Source organism: Anopheles coustani, chromosome 2, assembly GCF_943734705.1.
Source record: "Anopheles coustani chromosome 2, idAnoCousDA_361_x.2, whole genome shotgun sequence".
NCBI classification, from domain to species: domain Eukaryota; kingdom Metazoa; phylum Arthropoda; class Insecta; order Diptera; family Culicidae; genus Anopheles; species Anopheles coustani.
The window spans coordinates 37,249,840-37,270,532 of record NC_071289.1 but is presented as its reverse complement, the minus strand read 5'-3'; the positions used below and the strand labels follow the sequence as shown (position 1 = coordinate 37,270,532).

Below are 20,693 nucleotides of genomic sequence, written 5' to 3'. Positions count from 1 at the left end.
TGATTCTACATGGTCCAAACTGATGAACAAGTACACTTATCCAAACAAGAGTTTTTGTTTTTATGATCGGTAAAAGAATACAAAAAAGAAATGAATCGAAAGGATAAACTACTTTTTTAAGATCACATAATTTCCGCCTAAAAAATCCCTACGAATCAGCTGGGACACATTTTTGCATCCTCTACTGGACGATTTTGCCAAAAAGTAAAAGCAACGAAAGTACACTGGCATCGAATTTTATTCGTCAGTCCTCTCTGTGGTTGCTTCCGCTTCAGCACACGCCACTCAGGATTCGTTTTAGAAACTATGAAATTGCAATACTTTGGAACACTCAGTGATTCAGCCTTTTATCATGTCCACGTCTTCTTTCCTGCTACGCCACGGTTTTTTTGTCTCTGAGGTTAAATCAGTGTCTAAATGGGCGATGAGTACCTTTTTGAAAGCTACTCTTCAATCCATCTCCTGTTTACCTATCGCTCAAATTGCATCACACTCTAACAACCAGGCAAGAGCGTAAGGCTTATGACCCTCACCGTGCATAGCGTTTATGTTTCTCCCAGGGATGAACATGTGAACAAAATAAAACCAAAACTGATTGTTTCCAGACCCTGCAGTTAGGCCTGGGCAAGCCGGAATTGGCTGCATAAAACTGAGTTTCGAGGCATATTACGTAAACAGAGGATCAACTAAGTTCAATCCATGAACATGACCAAATCTGCTAGTAGTGCATATCCGTTTTTCTGCCCTTTCAAGTTTCTTTTTCGGGATGTTTAACCGAGTTTTGTGGAAGCTCGGTTAAAGTGGACAATCTAATTTCTTAGAAATATTACTTGTACCACGTTGCATCGTTTTGCCTTCAAATTAGATTTTAATGAAATAAGCTATACATAAATAAAAATAGCTCAAACCCCTAATGATACAATTTTGGATCAATCATATCATACCAATTATTTAGATCAATCATATCATACTAGCCAAGCTTCATACTAAAAGTGGTAGTATATTTTGCACAAAAACAAAAGTTCAAACCCTTTCAGGGGATGGAAAATCTTTGCATCATTTTATCTATCGCTTCCTTCCGCAAATTCCCTATCCCTCCTTGCGCTGTGTAGCAAACCGCGGTGCTAAACTAGAGGTTACCGTTCACTTCAGCATTTGTTTTGTCATGGCGCAAATCATTGATAGCAGTGTAAAAGCCGTCCCTATCGCGCACTATACTCGTCTTAAGTAGTACTAGATTTTTATCCTGGTTATAGTTAGAAGTAGCAATAAAAAATTACATTATTCCCGGTACAGTTTATATCATTCATCATCCTTACACACAATGAAATGCAAATGGAAACCCTAGAGACTATTATTAATATTTTCAATGTTGGGCAAATAATTAAATGAGTTTACTGAATGTACGCTCTACCACACATGCATGCCTGTTCCTAATGGGTTGCTATACCACTCTCTTAGCATCCACTCTCTCTCGTGTGTACAACCGTATCGTTTCGTCACTCCATTGCAAATATTCCTCCTATTTTCGCTTCGTTACGAACTTTTATTATTAGTGCCAGTCACGTGCCACCAATTCCTATATTCTTGTACACACTCTGCTACATACCATCCTTTGATTCTTACACGTTACTTTTGATATATCATTCCGTTTTTATCGTGGATCTTACGCGCTATACTTAACTGCTAACCCCTCCATACACATACTCCCTTATGTCGCTTAAGATCGCTGTTGCGTTATTTCGTTAACGTAAGCTTACTAAAAATCATACGCTTGCAGTTATGCCGTTATTTTTTCAGTGCTCAACGCACTTACGCTTAGCACTAAATCAGCAGGGAAAGAAACGCTTGTCTCCTCGCAGCGAGGAGACAGACAAATATTCCCAAGCGCGTATCGATAAGTTCGTCCGTTAGCCATGTGTGTATGTGTGTGTCTGTGTGTTTTGTTGCCGTCCATCGCCAGGAAAACGCAAAACTAGAGTGCCAGTGTGCCCTCGGGCTAAGGAAACACCGACATAATACACGCTTGTTATTGCTAAACCCTACACAATATGGTGGGTGGGTAGGATAAGAGGGGTAGAGGTTAGGTGAGAAAGGTAGCTTTCGTTCCGAGGTGATTTTCGTGACGAAGGACTGTAGTGGTACGGGGTGGTCGATGGACGGTTCGAAGAAATGGTACGCGATCGCGGTGGTTGAAGATGAACATAAAAAAGTAACTATAACATCTAGTAAAATAATTAACAAACAAGGTTGTAAAAAAAAATATGTATATATATGTAATGGGACGCCGAACATCGTTCCATAGGAGCATCATCGCTCAAGCGCCATCGATCGTTTTCTGGTATTTGATGACGACATTTGCATGGCTTCTGCTAACACCACCGTTGTGACCATGGATACTGCTTCCGGGGCCTGCTAGTGTTGCCGCTGTCGCTGCTGGGGCTGCTGTAGATCGAACACCGATCGCACCACCACCGGGGCCAAACTTCAGCTTGGCAACATTGCTGCTCACGCTTACCAGCAGCGGAGTAGCTTTGCTGCCCTGGATTCCGTTCTGTTGCTGGTGGTGGTGGTTGTTCTGGGGCTGAAGTTGGAACTGGGAGGCCGCCGTGGTCGAAAACAACGTAATGGTGCCCGACGAGGACGGGGTAACGGTTGGGCTGCTGCCGGTGGCGACACTAGCCGCCGGAGCGGAAGGTAATCATGAGTGCTGTTTCACCACGATCACACCCGGTCGACACTGTTGCTGCTGCAGGATCTGTGCTGCCGTCGTTTGTTGCGTATGCTGCGGGATACTGGAAGCGGCGGCCGCGGCGGTTCCATTGGCAACGATCGTCGATGTTGTCGTCGAGGAAGCGGCGGGCGAGTGACAGACTCCACTAGTGGCGGTTGGGTGTGAGCTGCTTCCGGTCGATGGGATCGATACGGTAATGATCGAACTAGCTGGCGGCGGTGCTGCAACCGTCACGATATTGTTTGGGTCGGCCGTGGCAACAATCGCGACTGTCGTGGCAGTGCCGGTGGTGCTGCCTGGCGTCGTGCGGAACTTCAGGTACGGTTCGAGTTGACTTTGACGGTGGTCACGATCGGTTTTCGGTTGTTGCTGCTGCTGTTTACTCGTGGTCAGCGCGAGGGGCACATCCTGCACCGGTCGTTGCTGTATCGTCGACTGAGAAGCAGGCTGTGTGGGCTGAGGTTGGGATTGGTGTAAAGACGACTGCTGCTGTTGTTGTTGTGCTGGGAGGACTTTGTCGAACACATCGCCCTCTAAATGGCGGATGGCTTCGACGATCGTTTCGAGGTTGTGGCGGTGGTAGATGTTCATGGGTGGCTGCTGAACCGGAGTCATATGCGATCCCGCCGACGTCACTATCATCTGATCGTCGGTGACCACGATCGAGGACGGTGAGCTGATTCGCTCAACCTCCACCTTCGGTTCGGCCTTGATCGCGGCCTCGAGGATCGACGGGAAGCGGTTCTTCTTCGGTGGCAACGTGACCACCGTCGGTTCCCCTCTGTTGCCCACCGTTGGGGAGCGTGACCGGGAGCGCTTGATGAACATCTTCTTTTCGTCCTTCAGCGGGATCAGCAGTTGCTTTGCTGGTGCTCCACCAGAAGCCGTCTGCATAGAAAGTGCCTCCTCTATGAGCTCGCTCGAGCAGACCACTATCTGCTGACCCTTGCCCAAGCTGTTCGAATCGAGCGAGATCACCGACATACCACTGTCCAACTCCTGGCCACTCCGCGATAGTTTCCCCCCGACCACACTTCCTGCGACGATCGGTTTGTGGATGATCGAAACGGCCACCTCTTCCGGAGCCGACTGTTGTTGTTGTTGCTGCTGCTGCTGTTGCTGTTCCTGAGGCTCGCCGGTGGAACAATCTCCACTGGGTACGTGTAGGTCCGGCGAGTCCTGGTACTGGACGCGCGTCGGGTAGAGTTGCCGCTCGAGCGCCTTCAGCCGATCCTCAACGATCGATTTCTGTCGCCGCTCGACGTCCAGCTGGTGCTTCAGCTCCAGATAGTCCTTCACGGAGAAGTTCACCGTCGTGCACTGGCGGCCGTTGTTGCTGGAGGAAGAGTTCGTTGAAACGCCGCCCGTCGTCGCACCGGACACGTTGCTTCCGTTGCTAGCGGTGGTGACGCTGACGCCACGTAACGTCACCGGTTCCGGCGACATCGATCCGAGTCCTTCGTCGGACGAGTCCGAGACGGGCTGCACGGTTACGATGGTGTCGATTTTTCGCTTCTTAGCCACGGTCGTGACGACGGTTCCGGTTTGCTGGGAAACAACCGAGCCGCCATTGCCGGTGGCCACGATCGTGCTGCCGGTGACGGTCGGTGCTGAGACCTGCGAGGCGCTATCACCATTGTGGTCCTGTTGGTCAAGCAACCGCTTTAGCTGGCAGTTCTGCGACAGCAGGCGGGTTTTCTCTTGTTCCAGTGAGTAGATGTACTCGGCGGTTTGCTGCAAAATCGCGGCCTAAAAATAGAATAAAAACAAAGAAAACAATAAATAAGTGTTGTACAATTTTGGATGGCGCATTTTACTAAGCCAGTAAAAAAGTTCCATGGTTGCACTTTATTTTTGTTTTTCCCGCTGATGCATTAAAAAAAGCATTTTATTGAAGTAGTTTAACAATAACAGCTCCAAACAAGTACCTATGCTCCATCCTCCTTTAAGACGAAATTCTTCATTAAAGTCGATTTTTCAAGTTCGGTACATGTATAGCTCCATCCTTGGAAAAATCCCCAAAATGCGTTTCCCCTAGGTTCAAATACTGCAGATTAGTATTATTATGTATATTAGAACCATTATTCCCTTTTTGCCATGTATTTTTTCGTTTAAAGGCTGATGTGCTGCATTCACAATCTGCGTTAAAACTTTTTCTCTTTTTCATACTGAAAGCCTTCCGAAGGAGCAACACCGTTCGATGGCTTTATTCCCCCTTAGAGTAACTTTATAAGATCAATTTCAAATCACAAAATTGTGTTCATTTTAGTGATTTCGATCGGATCTGATAGCAAGTTACCTGGATTGGAAAGACAAAAAAAAGATCTTGTCGAAGCTATCTTGAAATATGCTTTAAAAATGTCGAAGCAAGAGGTGCAAGGTCCAAGCGGGTTAATAAAGTTATTTTATACAAAGTTCGTAAGTTTGTTATGATGTCGATTGAAAATAAGCTTGATCCGATGCACCTGATAGCCCGAGATCTTGTGTGTCGTGGCTATAGGAGACGATTGTCTGCAGTTCCATCGAATTATTGCTCAAAGATGACGAAATTTTCAAAATAATTATACGAAGAATATGTTGGCCTTTTTAACGTAAGTGCATATGCTTTCTTCACCGGCACAAAACATATACGAGAACAGAAACACCGACACGCAAATGCTTGTGGATTTGGTACAGAAGGGAGACGATTTAAAATAAATACAATTTGCGAACCTGCAGATGCGAGGCCACAGCACACATGCCGAGAACTTCCTCTTCACCGCTTGATTTCCCTTACCCGTCGTCGTCCGTCGATCGTCATCGTCGTTAACGATCAGACACATTCGCATGCATCCCAAGTCCGTGCGGATCCTAGTGCCGAAAGCCGACAAGCGAGGCCGGCTGCAATCCGCACACCACTTGCAGCGACACACCAGAAACGCAATCGTATCGTAATCCCCGGCCACAAAATGCACTGGGACGGAGAAACATGACCAGACCCAACGCAAAACGACGAAAGGCAGTCGACGTCGTCGTCGTCGATGGTGCATCGCATGGTGGTTTTTACGGTCCGCGCCTAACCCCCCCCTCCCGTTTTGCCGCCGGATAGGCTTCGGGGCGATGGAAGCACACACAAACACAACACCCTTGCTGCGTTTGCCTTTGCGCGCACTGCACTCCGCCGGTGCACTTTGCAGTCGATATGCAAATAGCTTCGCCTTCATCTCTTTTTCTTACCTCCGCCACCGGGGAATGCGTGCACTACCCGTGGTTGGAAGTTGGCCACGGAACGCACCGATCCGCCGGACTGATCTCAGCAGACAGAAACATACAGAGATAGACAGACGGCTCGACCGGCGGAGAGGGGAGATCGGGCGGTTATGGCTGCGTTTGCGTTTGCAGCTACATAAATACGGAACCCTCATATGCTCCCACAAGTCGAGGTCGGCATCCACTTTCATCTCCCTCTCTCCCCTGGTCGTAGATCTTTCGACTTAGCTCACCATCAATTCAGAGTTACAGGAATGGCTGCTGCGGGAACAGGCCGGGAATCCCGTTTTCACTTGTAGAATGTCGGGTAAAATATCAGTCGGAAAGTTAAAAAAAACACAGTTACGGCCAGAATAATCAATATTTTTTAAATTGCTGTTCAATATTATATTCATCAGGGAGATACTGTAGAGCTCACAATGTGTGTACTCTTAAATTCTTAATGATTCGTACGATAAGATTCATTTCTTTTGCTAACTTTGCATCTATTTAAAGTTCAGCACGCATCAGACATCAAATATCACATGATCAAAGATCGCAGGAATCTACAGCCTGAGCAAAGTTGTGTTGATAAATTAGATAATGTATAAATATTCTATGTATGTTGTTTGTGGCTTTTCAAACGTAAATTGTAAACAAGTTTGAAACATTTTACAGGAGTAAGAAATTCTTCTCAAACACCAATTTTTACACATTTCAATTTGCCAACGTCAATTGACAAATTCATGATGACTTAACAATCATCTCCCAGTGCATAAAATTGCGCGCCAACGAATGAAACAGTACAAATCCTGAAGCAACGCTCTCAAGCATGCCGGTCTTCTATTCGCATGCTTCACGACCACTCCCCTGTCCTATCCATGCTCGAAAAACCTATGCTGCGCAGCATTGGTGCAACCGTGGGTTGCAGTCGCGCTGCGAATGCTCGGGTGCACAGATCGCAGACAGGCGATATAATAAAATGTTTATATTTAGAATATCTGTTACGACTAATCGTGTCGCGCAGTCTCGCACACATAAACAAACACACACACATAAACACCCAACAACGGCGGCGGCGGCACGGCACTGCACTTGCACGCTATATGCAACGGGCGTCTCCATTGGTGGCAGCAGCAGCAGCACCATGTGCGGTTTATGCGCCGACTTTTCTTTCTGCCCCTCGGTTGTCGGTTTATGCTTGCACGCTAAAGACATCGTCATCGAGATGCGAAACCTTGCCATTCGGAACGACCGGTACCGGTGTGGGGAGTGTTCGGCGAGCGGCTGGCGGTCATTATAAGGCCATGACCGTTCGTCATTCGGTCATTTCGAGCATTCGCTGCACGCCGGGGCTTGCTTGCGGAGAGATTCGTCCGTGGAGTGCACATCACGATAAGGGAGAATCATTTAAATCCCAAATCTGATTTTAATTGCAAGTGAAGGTCAGCAGCTAGGGCCGATAATTGCATTACCACCAGCAATCGCTGATGGACGACTAACTGGGCATTCTTGACCCATTAAAATAAATAAAACGAATAGTCGTTAGCAAATAATTGAACCATACACATATTCTTACTACAGCAATCAATTTTTAACATCTTTTTGTTTGAAATAAATTCTATTCTAATGTTTTCTGCAAGAGCTGTCAGCTCTGATGAAAATTGGATACAGATAGGCATCGCTTTGAATTGTTGGGCGCGCTGGATTGTTGAGCTTTGTACAAATCAAGTGGTTTATCCAAAAAGGTTCAACATTTAAATTTCTTACGTTAAAGATACTTTAGATAATAGATAGTTTTTATATGATATCCCTTTGAAAACAACGCTGGTGGATGACAATTTCATTGCTTCTTGCAACAAAAAAGTTCTACATTTAGACAAATAAAAATAGTCAACAACTTAAAAAACGTCGCTGACTAATGAAAAAAAAATCCATTAACTGTGATTTTGTAGCCTCGATCGGCTCATTGGTGAGCATGTTTGAACAAAACAACTATGCTATAAAATGAGCATTCAAATGGCAGTTGCAGTTGACATCATGCGACAGGATTGCACGGCGTGCATCTTCACTTTCGTCACCTGTGTCCAGGTGAAGTCGTTCGTTCCGTTGGCGCGATTAATGAGTGGACAAAGGTAGACGACTGAGTAGTCTCGATTGCGAGAAGCTTCGAGAGCAGCTGAGCGCGGTTGCATTGGACACATGTTCTCCAAGATCAGCCCCTCGCACGGTGGGCACCGCGAAAAGAGCGGCTAAAAACCTGATTTAATGCTAATTTTGCACCAAGTGTGAATGGATTCGGTTTCATTCATTTGCGGGAGTTTTGTTTTTGTTGCTCGCGCACCCGTCATATATTATTTAACCTTAATATGTTCGCGTCCATAAAAACATGAGCTGAAGGATAAATTTCACGGTGAACAAAAACTCGTACCCTCACAGGGGTACGGTGTCGCGCGTGCTACTTACGGATGAATAATGAATGACGATCCGCACAACAGCCCGACTATCCAGAGTTGGTTGCCGTTTTTTTTCTTTTTTTACTTTAAACGGTACGTTAAGCGTTTTCCCACCATCCACTTTCGAGCTCGCCTGGTTTCGAAAGGGTTTCTTTTATTAATTTTTTGTTGTTGTTTCGTTGTGTGTAGACAGTACAAAAACACACTCCACAGCGTTAGCGCACCTAATGGCACTAACGACACGTTTGTCGATGAAAGGTGTCGACACCTGTATCATTAGCCAGGACGAAGCGGCCGGCTTGCGGTTGAATAAGTGATGTTTGTATTTTTTCGCTTCGCAAATGCATTGCTCCGATGCGCGCAGTAAAAACGCCACATAATTGCCGGGACTTTGATTTAAAAAAAAACATAACCCACCGGTGACCAATGTAAATAGTTAAAGCTGAGTTTTTAATCATGAAACATGGAAAAATGAACACCAATCGAATGAATGAGCAAACGGAAAAATAATATAACTGAGATGGTTAGTCCTAAAACCATTATTTGACATGGAGTGATGTAACGTGATCTTTTTTTGTACACTAACGAAATCAAAACTTTCCTCATCCCACAATTTTCTGATCGAATTTCAAAGCTATTACTTTATTAGCAACTGCTGTTTTTAAAGCGGAACCCCTTTTTTCCTTTTTTCCGAAGAAAACCAACTGGTCGCAACAACACCATCGCCGTTGTTAGCTCCGAACAGTCAAACACTACTCTGTTACACCCTTCGATGATATTTTTACTGCTTGATTTTCCCATGCACACCAAAACACACAACCGAAACACATCTGCGATACACTTTTCCGACCACTGCGCCCCGGTTCATATGTCGTTTTATCAACGTTCGACGCGCATAAAATATCAATAATGATGTAAATGAAATTCATGAGATTCTAAACGGAACGAGCTTGAAAACACCGTCGGAAAGATATCACCCCTTAAAATAAAAAGTCACTCTCGCCGGTGGGGGTGGTGGTGGGGATGTCCTGGTGCTGGTATAGGGCTTTGTTCTGGGTCGGTTCCGCGCCGTTTTTACTCCACTTAATTCATATACATATTTATGGCGCGGGCGCCATCGGGAAACCTTCTAACAAGAGCTCTTTGGCCACGCTTGGCCATAGAAAGGGAAATCGTTATGCATCCCTCCCAAAAGCAGCGGAAAGAGTGGGCATGGAAGAGACCCGGGTATATCCAGCAGATCTAAAACCAGGAAAATCCAATTCTCACCCACTAAGACTCGGTGGCGCAAGAAACGCCCAGCAGAAGGGGGAAAAAAGGAAAGCAAACAGAACCCACACGCAAAAGACGGCGTCGTGGAGAGCACAGCAAAACAATAAAAAGCCGGAGGTGCTACCCCTTACTTGAAACACTTTCTCATCAGATGCTACTTTAATAAATAATGTAACTGAATAGTAATCACGCGGGTTATCTGCTTGCATCCACGGTCCGTAGGGGCAGCCGGGATTGAGTTGATGACTGGGAAACGATCGCGATCATTAGCACCACCAGCTCAACCCCCAGCCTTCCCAGTTCCGGAGGTTCGTTCGGGTACCATAATCGTGCACTTTTCTTCCTTCCCGTCCCTTGGAACCATCATTCTGGCCGGGTTTGACGTTAAGATCGCGATCGTAGATTCAGATTTATACGCAGAATACACACCCCGCCAAGGAACGGGTGAGCTCGCGCGGGCTTACTCCACCACCACCACCACAAGCAACAACCCAGACGGTCTTCGGCCCAGGTGGATGGATGGGCTCGCGCGCTCAGGTGAAAAACCTCTTGTCCTTCACCGAACAGCCGTGGCAAAAGGCATATTTAATCAGCTCACGCAGTTTAACGTTTAACGCCGGCGAAAGGGACAGACACTTAGTGGAGCAAATAAAGAAGAGGGAAACGAGTGAAAGAGAGGGAGAAATACAGTGTGTGTGTGTGTGTATGTGTGCCTGTTGGTCCGAACATACAGCTGAAAGGTAGACAGAACCAAACACCGCACCGAAACGGGCGAATCGTATCTGATCTCCGGCTTATCCAAAGCATAGTTCACACTCGGTCCTAACAGCTTCTTGGCGGGAATTGATTTTTTCTCTTCAGCAGCTGTTAATAGTAGTGGATTTATTTACCAAAGACTTTTTTGCGATCCTGCGTTCCATGTTCCACTGTGCCCGGTGTTCCATGAAAAATAGCCTGGTAATCTGTTATTCTGACATTTTCCATTACATATGCAAATGTCTATTTATTAATTATTTCGGTTCAAATGTGAATTAGGAACGAAAAATGTTCCTAACAGTTGTCGTTTTTGTTTACTTATTATTTAAAAAATATTGCTGAAACTCATCAGCTGGAAGCATTGATTTTTTAGTTTCACGTTCGAACCTGAATCATGATCATTTTGCTTTTGCAGTCTCATATATAAATACACATACACTTTACAACATTTTCTGTAGTACAAATAACATTGAATCAATCATCAATATTTATTTAAAGAACATAAAGGTCTAGAAAGTCATCAATTATTCCGCAATATACATTTATTGGAGCCAACTAACGCTTATTACTCTTTCCCATGCTAAACAGAGTCTTCGAAGAATTTGATTACCTCGTTTCTGGAGATGGTTAGCAATAGCATGTTAACAAGAAGATAAAATTATAACAAAGTTATGCTTGTTGCTCATCCTAGAAGACGAGAAATTAATCGAAACTCCGAAACCGACAATTCTAAATAACCATTTTTGATAGTTCAAGATTATAAGCCATTGGCTTTGTGTTGAGATAATATATCAAGGAAGAAGATTTTAGTTCAATTTTCTTATTTAACTGGACACTACGTCATAATTTGAAGCTCCATAGATGCTCTGTATTCAAAACACAAACAAAACAAATTTATACACGCGGTTTTATGCCTCCGCCGTACTCGTAAAAATTGGCGCCATCAGCTTGAAAAAGAAAACACCATCACGTGACACAAACTGCTCGCAGAAAGAAACCCAAAACAACATTGAACTTGATGTTTAGTGGCAGAACCCCCACACAACGCCAAAATCAGATACGATGCCCCTTTCGCCGCAAAGCAAACAATCGTTAGATTGTAAATAGAACAAGGGAGAAATAGTGGATAAAAACATCCCTCCCCATCATGCGTACCGAAAAAATGCGCCAAACCCTGCCGTGTTGTGAATGAACCCGCGCGCCGGGTTTGGTGCGTTTACGCACCTTTTACACGCGGGGCCACACAGGCATCTCTGTATAGGTGTGTCTTGGAGGCGCGCGTGGTTTTTTAAACAAGACCTTTTACACACTCCAGCTGTAGCCGCCACGATGATGATCGTTGCGTAGCCCATGAAAAGAGCCGGAATGGCGATCGTGAACTTGATGACTTTGCTATGTTGCGTAGATCTCTCCCCCCACTGGGCCCCCACATCCACTCCCTCCTCTTCGCGGGAGATGTTTAGAAAGACGCACGAACGCGAGAAATGGCGAAAACCCGAAAAATCCCCGCCCCAAAGCCATCCGTATTTACAATTTACGCAAATCCAACACCGACGAATTCCGCGCGCAGGAAGTTACGCACTTGGTGTACGCACAACGGCAAAGCTCCAGGGTGGTGTTATACATAGTCTTTTCTCGGTGGGACGTTACCTAATGCTGGAAGGAGGGACCGCGCGGGAGGTTTGTTTTTGGGAGATGTTCTTTCTTTCTCCTTACGCAACACGAGAAAAAGCGTGTGCGTGTGTTGATGCGTTGAAAAGGAAACGAAAAGGGACCACGAAAAATGAAAACCCACAAGCGAAAGAGACGATGATCACGATGATCATGATCGTTCGCGATGATGCTGAGGATGAGGATCAACCCGGAGGGATGGCAGGTATTTTGATGGTTTTGTTTTGATCTCACTTTTACGCGCTTTTGGCGATCGGGCTACGCACCCGTGAGTACGCACCCGAAAAGGTGCGTTTGTTGTTCGTCCGGATGTACTCCTCGCGTTTTTTTTTTGGTTCTTTCTCCCTCCGTTTTTGGCGCCTTCAGGCCTTCACACAGGTGCGTGCGAACTTGAGCGTAGAGAAAAAGAAAAAAAAACAGCACTCCTTGGGACAAAAGAAATGCGAACGAGTGAATGAGGTCAAAAACTGGGCGGTTGTTGGGGCGGGGTGGTTTTTAAAATTTAAATACTTTCCTCGCCAAGCGGCTATAGGAAGATCGCGTCGATCTTCCACCCTGGTTATGCACCGATGAGCGTGAGGCTCCGAGACAACGGATCGGTCAAAATGTGATGGACTGTGGGAGAGATTTTTCTTTCCGGTCCAAGGGTGTGTGTAGTATGTTTTCTTTTCTCGTGCGATTCTTATTCTACTTTTTCCTCCCTTTCTTTTTGCCGGATGAGAGTTTGGGGGCAGGGGATTTGTGCACACTTCCCAACGGCGTGGGTACAACTCCTCTTACAATCCCACCACAGGAAGTTATTTAGCAAATTGATCCCTCGTCCCAACCATTCTCTACCGCGTCCCCTCGAGATGTCCCCCATTCACCCGGGTATGACATTGCATCCCGCGGGTTCCTCGCTTAACGCTCCACAACCGGTCGGCAAAATTCGCAAATCTCTACTTCCGCAACACCTGCTTCTTTGGACGGGGGCAGGGGCCTTTTTTACACCGTGGCCAGATTTTGGCAAAAATTCGTTCCAGCTCCAAGCGAGGGAGAGAGAGAGAGAGAGACGCAGGGAATGGCTTCCTGGAGCCGCCAAAGCGTAATGTTCGTTCCGCGGACTTGGCGGCGTTCCGTGAAGACGTGGAGCGTAAAATCAGATACAACTGCTACACTCTACAAGATGCCTACAAAAATACATACCGAAAAACCCGGTCCGTCACGAGGAACGCAGGAGGAGGGGCGGGGGGAAAAAAGCAGAGCAAAACCAAAAACACACAACAGCGCCAGCCAGCTGGAATTTTGGCCAAATTGTGGGAAGCCGAAATTTGCCGGCCCCAATAAAGCCAAAAACAAGTCGAGGCGGACCGCTGCGCGTTTCTTCAGGAAGCGGGACGGGGGTTCGTTGCTTGGCGAATTTCACGTCCGTAAACGAAATAGAGAGCTTGCGAATTTTCGTTTTCCCTTCCCCGGCGCGGTGGTTGTTGTTGTTGTGGTTGTTGGTGTTGTTTTTCCTTCGTTGGGCGCGTGATTCTGTTCCCATTCGCCCATTCTGCACCACACCAACCACCGAGCGCGCGCGCACGTTGGGAACGGTTTTTCTAGCCTAGGCCAAACCGTGTGGAGTCGCTTCCCTTCTGCTGGCAAAACCTTCAAAAGCCGTGTATAGATTTTCTTTGCCTTCTTTTGACGCTTTCATGATTGGCAAGGCTAGGCTGTTGACCTCTGGACGAATGGGGAGTTTCTAAGACGCACATTCGACGCTGGCCGGGCGACTGGTGTGTTGCGAAGAAACTCTACCACACCAAAATGGCGGCGTATCGCCGATCGGCAGCGGATCGGATCGCAACTGACTTTTACCTTTCAACGTCGTATAAAATAGTGGTGCCATAAATACTACGAGCGAGCCGTTGTTTTTTTTATTTTACGGGACGTTGGTTGTAAATACTTTCCGCTTTGATTGTCGCTTTGCAGGCGTACAAATCCTTCTGGTGGCTACTTTCACGGCAGGAAGTTTAATGTGTCCCCGGGTCCGGGTTGCAGCGAAAGGTGCTCCCGATTTCGCTTCTCATCTGATTTCAATATCAAAATATTGCCAAAAAGGCCCGGAGAGTTTTGCCACCTCCTTTGTGTAGGTAAGTGGTTGTGACTGGAATCTTGGTATCATCTACCCTATATACAAAAAGGGAGATACGTTAGACTGCAGTAACTAGATACCCCTGTACGGCCTACATAATATTCTACCCCGTTCTTCAAGAACGACTTGACCCATACGCTGAAGAGATAGTAGTAAGATCGTCACCATACGGCAAGTCCTGGAGAAGGTGGAAGAGTATTCACAAAACACTTTCCATTTCTTCATTAACTTTAAAGCCGCATATGATAGCATAGCCAGGGTAAAACTGTATCATGCCATGAGCTCATTTGGAAGACCAACGGCACTTGTCAGGTGAAGCTGAATAGAAAATTCTCTCCTACCACCAAGGGACTGCGCCAAGGGACTGCGCCAAGGGGATGTGCTTGCCTGCATACTCTTCAACCTAGCGCTAGAGAGGGCCATCTGAGACTCGGATATGGACCAAATTCAGGGACTATCTTCTATAAGTCAATCCAGATCCTGGCATACGCTGATGATATTTATATTATTAGTAGCAGACTCTCCTTTGGTAGCAGAAGCATACCAAAGGATCGAGCAAGCGTCGAATAACCTCATACTACAGATTAACGAGGGAAAAACCCAAGATGACCATCAGCTCCGCTGCCAATGGTTGTCGAAAGCCTAGCGTCAAAGGTTAGCACCGACAACAACATGGAAGATTCAATTCGGGCTAGGGTGCTGGCAGCCAACCGGTCATATTACAGTCTGAGGAAACTCTTCCACTCTCGATACCTGTCAAGACAGTCGAAGCTGGGACTATACCGGACATAAATAGGTCCAGTACTCACATACGCTTCCGAGACATGGACTCTGCCCAAATCTGACGAAACCTTCTTAGCCGTGTTCGAGAGGAAGATGCTCGGAAGGATTTTTGGTCCCGTATATGAGAAAGCACAATGAAGGAGCTGATATAATGACGAGCTCTACGAACTGTACGGAGACCTCACTGTCGTACAGCGAATTAGACTCGCCAGCTAAGTAAGTGGTTTGTACGTTTGCATCATTGGCGAGCCCGGATCGATATGTGGCGGCACACACAGCTGTAACGCCGCAGAATAGGTCATCGTACCGTGTCCTTGTGCTCAATTACCCCATACACACACACGTACATGAACCTATAACGTCTCGACGGCATATCTCAGACTCCCGGCTCTCGTTTGGGTCACACGATTACAGGGCGTCCCACCCTGGGAAACGCTGGAAAATTCAGGCATAAGCATCAAAGGTTTAATCGCTTTCGTCTAGCCGCAGTTCGTCACCCGAGGGGAGCGCTTTTGTTTAGTCGACAAGGTATGGGGGAGCAGCAGCTGGTTGTTGCAGTGGCGAATAAAAACGACCAGCCTTCGCCTGCTAAGTGCTGAGCGCCATGTTGCAGCAGGGGATACCAAGGCGCGCCTGTGTCGCACGACGAACCTCATACTCCCCATGGTCTGGAACTGGAGCAATGCATCCTGCTGGGGGTGCGTCGTCCCATCGACGGTGAGATCCTACGCAGACAGACGTACGCTATCACACCCTTCTTTCGTCTGAGCGGGAGATGCGCCAGCCCGTGTTTTTGGAGGCAGAATTCACATCCGAATCCTGGTAAATAACCGGGTTGGCCACACCAACCTGCCATCTACGAATGGGCCCCACCTGTCCAAGTGTTGGTGTGCTGCTGTAGGAAAATTTAAATTGACCCAAATTAATCATCCACCCCACAACGATGACAAATACTACCACCAAGTGCCACCCGTATCCTCGAGTCAGTCTGCCGCATTTCAAAGCGGGAAGCAACCGTTTTCAACGAGCTTTTTAAAATACCCACACCTACACACGGGCGAAACCCCTTACGAAATGGAGCAAACGCCAAGAGGATACGAATGAGAGAGTGGAAAAATGGGCGTTGTCCCAGGGTTCGCGCGCCAACTCCGTCTTGTTAATTCCCGCCGGAAGTGTTCGCAGGAAGGAAAAAAAGTGTGTGTGTTGCAAAAAATAAAGATGGCCGCCCTTCCGGTTCCTGGTTTGAACTCATGCATGGTCCAATATCCGCATCGATGTTGTTGTAGATCCTTTCCTCTGGAGCGAAACATATGAAGCGGCGGCTAGGATTTTCCCGCATGTACAGCTGGTCGGCTGGAAGAACAAGAAGAAAAAAAGCAAACCGGGAGCGCCAGGGAAAACAAATGAAAATGCCACCCGAACCCCACAACCCGCGCTCTCCTTCCTTTCCCCTGTCTCCGTGTACGGGTTACACCGGACCCGTCCGACGTTGGCGACGCCGCATTGGAAAACCACCAGCTGTTTCGAGAAGCACAGCAGGGGGTGGAAAATATGCGGGGTGGTAGTGGCGCTAGTAGCGAGACTTGGAAAAGCCGCCAAAATCCCTACCCCAGGCCATGGCCAGACGGAACCGACGGAGGCCATCGCCCAGGCGCATTACACCGTCGTCATTGTCGTCAGCGCAGCGATCATCGTTCGTTGCCATCATCATCGACGGGTCGCACGAAACGTCACATGCCAGGCAAGTTGGGAGGGGAGTGTACTGGGGACGCCGGGACGCAGGTTTATGCGGCAAAAGGAGCGAGTGTAGGGTGGACGAAACCCACTCCAGGACTTCGGGTGGAATAAATGTATATACGAACCCGAGGGTGGTTTTTCGAAAAGGCGGACGTGACCTGGCGGCGTCGTGGTTTGTGGCGCATGCGCCTGTGGTGCGGAAAACTGGGAAAGCTCTGAAGGAGGATGAGGATGATGTTCTCGCTGACGTCAAGCCACCCGGGGAAGCGCTTCCACGAGAGTTTCCCAAAGCGTTCCTTTTTTGTTTGTCGGACCGTATCCTGCACAACAGCGTACGACGGAAGTCCCGGAGTTTCCCGCCTCTTGGTCCCCGTTCCAGCATCCAGCCGGGTACGTACGCAATCCTCTGCGTGCGCAGTCCCCCCTCCCTTGTGTCGTTCCTCCCAGGCGAGTTTTCCATAGCTTTTCCTCTCAAAAGTCAACGATGCCGTCATGGATGGTGCAGAAAAATAAACACTACGGTCAACGGCAGGGTCTATTTTTCCCGCACAAACCCTCCCTCCTCAACCCACACTCCCCAACAGTGGCCGGCGGAAAGCGGGCAGGCTCCAGTAGTAGCCGACGTTCCGAAAATGCGCGCGTTTCGGCGCGCTTTTCTACCAGAGCAACATGACGTGCTGCAGTCTACCCCGATCGACCGACCAGCACAATTTTCCCTCCCTGTCATTCGCATTTTTCCCTATCCCTCTCACATACACACACACATTAGGAGCATAAAAACCCGGTATTTTCCGACACCGGGTTGCGGCACTGGTGCCACGAAGGCTCGCTTAACGTAATCATCTGTTCGGGAGTTTTCCCTCGCGCTGTGTGCCTGCTGTGTGTGGCTTGTACACTTGTGTGTGTGTGCGTGCCGTGGTTATGTACTGCAAGGCTCAAGCTGAGCTACATAAGGATCGTCCTCTACCTCTCCTGCACTGGTGTGGGCCGGATTTTCCATCCGAAACGCTGCCACAGCCCGCCTGATTTTCTCGATCGATACTGGTACACGCCCGATGATTTCCATTCGAGTGTTGGTGGAAACGCTTGAGCTCGCCGCTGCGGACGCATTTTCTCGCTACCATATCATATGTGCCTACTGCTGATTGCCGGACGATTTTCCCTGTTTTCCCGCACTTTTCGAGCGGGATGAATTTCCATCCAGTGATGGACACACTTTTGATGATGATAGGAAAGATTTTATTTGTTTCATTTGGGGTTTCGGAAATCAACGTTCAGTACATCTTTCGAATTATTATTCCTTTTGAATTAAAAATACAACCGCAGAACAATCAAACCCATGGATCTGTATTTTTTTCGCTTCAATAAGTCAGCTGGGCAAACAAACGGAACACATGGTACACAGAAAATCTAAACGGGACGATTCTTCTGTCGTTCGTGTGTTTGATTCTATATTTTTGCATCTTTTTCCTTTGCAAGCAGCTGCTCCAACTACATTAAACCAGCTGTTTGGAGTATTGTTTTAAAATTGCAACTAGTTTCATCAACTTTCTATTACCTAGAGAAATAAAATTTTATCATATTCCTATGCTATTAACGAACAAGAAAATAAATGAAGACAACTCTACCAGGTTTCCAGAACGTCGACTCCTCCTCGTGCTGTTTTTCTCCTTCATATTATTATCTTCAGTTGCTTTTCGCATTTTAACTCCTTTTTCCCGAGTTTTCTATCACATCTGTACGACAAGTACCGTCGTTACACGGAAGTGGACAAATTTATAGAACCTTTCAGTTGCCTCACGCGGGAAGAAAACTCTTCCGTACTCAAAAAGAGCGCTTCCAACGGGTACGGGAAAACCCTCTAATGAAGGAAAATTAAAAAAGAAAAATGCTCCACGTTGCTGACCATTATCATCCAGATGGAAAGCCATCGGCTCTTTTCTTTATCGCAAGCACACAGTTGGGCACCAAATGCACCGTACCTTCTTATCCTTATGGACGGAGGGAGGGAGAGCGCAATCATTCATGATTTCGGAACCCAGTGAACCACGAATTTAGCCACTCGTGGCTCGCAGAGTACGCGATGTTCAGCAGACCGTTGGGCGCACGGCTGGATAGGTCTTCCACTATCGGGAAGGCTCGGAAGCGAACCCACTAGAAACCCTCCCACAGAGGCAGTTCGAGGCGATTCCAACCGAAATTAGCCACCAAGAGTAGTTCCGGAAGCCGAGTGCCGCCGCGTTGTTGGTTAGGCATTCAGTTATTCCTTTTGCTCTCCCTCTCTCTGTCTCATGCTACTCCAGAACGCTTACCTTTCGATTCTGCTGTTTTAATTAACAACTACGTGGCGGAACTTTATTGACGTCGGGCGGAAAGGGCTGGGGTCGCAGGCCGAGGACCCGAAATGTACCGAATGGCATGAACATGCACCTTCTCCTGTGCTTCAAAAACTTCACGTCTCGCCTTCCCGTGGAACATCTTCATTTTTTTTTCACCGCCCCTCCCCTCAGGAGATCATTTTTATCGGACCCATGCGCGCTTGAATGACCGGCGGGACTCGGGCGTCCGACCCAGCCCCATAAGGTGGAGAGACCCCCGCGGCCCACAGGTGAGCGGGAGGAAAATGTGAAAATGAATTTTATTTTTGTTTTATCTTTAATTAAACTAATTGGTGGTTCGGAATGAGTTTACCGATTTTGACCAGAATTCTCGGCAGACCGTAACCGTAGTAAATTGCTGCAAAAAACAAGGTCCCTCTCGGAGGGGAAAACCACTCCGTCCCTCTCCTTCCGTTACAGGCAATTTGTGAATGGAAGCAATTGGAAGGTTTATGTTTTGGATTTTTACTGTAGCACAAGAATTATATTGGAAAAGGTGGTCAAGCAGAAGCAGTAACCAAGTTTTTTGCTCTTGACATATGGCGCAAAGTACGTCATCTTTCGAGCTTATTTTTTTAACGTTAAGAAAAAAGAAAGTTACCTTTTGTATAGTCTTTTAAACCCCATTGCGCTGTAAGTGTGTTGTTGCACAAACCACAAGCTAAAAGCAACAAAATAAGCGTCTGCGAGCTCGTTCAAAGCGAAAATACAATTTTTACAACTCCACCAAACGGATGGTCCCTGTTTCGAGGAGCTTCCGAAGCGCCAAACATTCCCGGCAGGTTGAAAAAGCGGCATGTGTGCTCATCACATCACCCATTTCTGCGCGAGGGGGTAATCATCAAGAAAAGGGCACACACGTGCGGTGGGAGCAACGCACACACGCTGCTGACCACCACCGCGCAAAGAGGGTGGGGGGGGGGGGGGGGGGGGGAGAAAATTCGCCAAAAACAGATGATGGTTTTCGGTTGCTCTTTTCTTTCACTTCGTTCCGAACGCTTTGCGAATTGTGGCGCTGCGAGAGAAGCGAAACCCGCGGGAACAGTGCACGCTCGGGAGATAACGCAAGAGCAGACCCCAACCAAAAACCTGCCGGCAGTGGTGGCCTTTGGCGCGGGGTGTTGGTAGGGCGGAAAGTGGTTGAAGAAATTGCGCAGTATTATTTCCACCGGGTTTTTTTTTCTGCTTCTCCCGTATGTTGTGTTTGGCCCTTCCTTTCAGCTGCTGGCTGGATGTATGATGTTGCGTGCAGACCTCAAAAATCTCAACACAACTTGGGGCACACATATTCGCACACAAGGAGGGTCATAATCACGGACACATACAGCCATGCTGTGGGAGAGAAGGCGCACAACACAACAAGCAGGAACAGCAAGGTTTTTTTTCGTTACGAAGAAGCAAAAAAAAAAATACGCCTCGCCACAGCATAACCGAAACCGCCAACTCCAAAATTATCTCCAAACAACACAACAAACGGTGCTGCGGAAAGAATGCGGTCGAAGAAAAAACGAGATCTCAAAGGAAATAAGACGTACGGCGGGGGGAAAGGACCGCGGGAT

The 20,693-nt window shown here is 47.3% G+C and overlaps 1 protein-coding gene across 2 annotated transcripts in view; it reads right to left on the bottom strand.

Moving 5' to 3' along the window:
* Positions 1-980: 980 nt before the first annotated feature.
* Positions 981-20,693, bottom strand: part of LOC131267176 (uncharacterized) — a 116,777-nt gene continuing 97,064 nt past the window's right edge. For both annotated transcript variants that reach the window (XM_058269969.1, XM_058269970.1), the window contains exon 4: positions 981-4,483. In XM_058269969.1, coding sequence (XP_058125952.1) covers positions 2,702-4,483 — 1,782 coding nt within the window. In that variant the 3' untranslated portion in view covers positions 981-2,701. The remainder of the gene's footprint in view (positions 4,484-20,693) is intronic.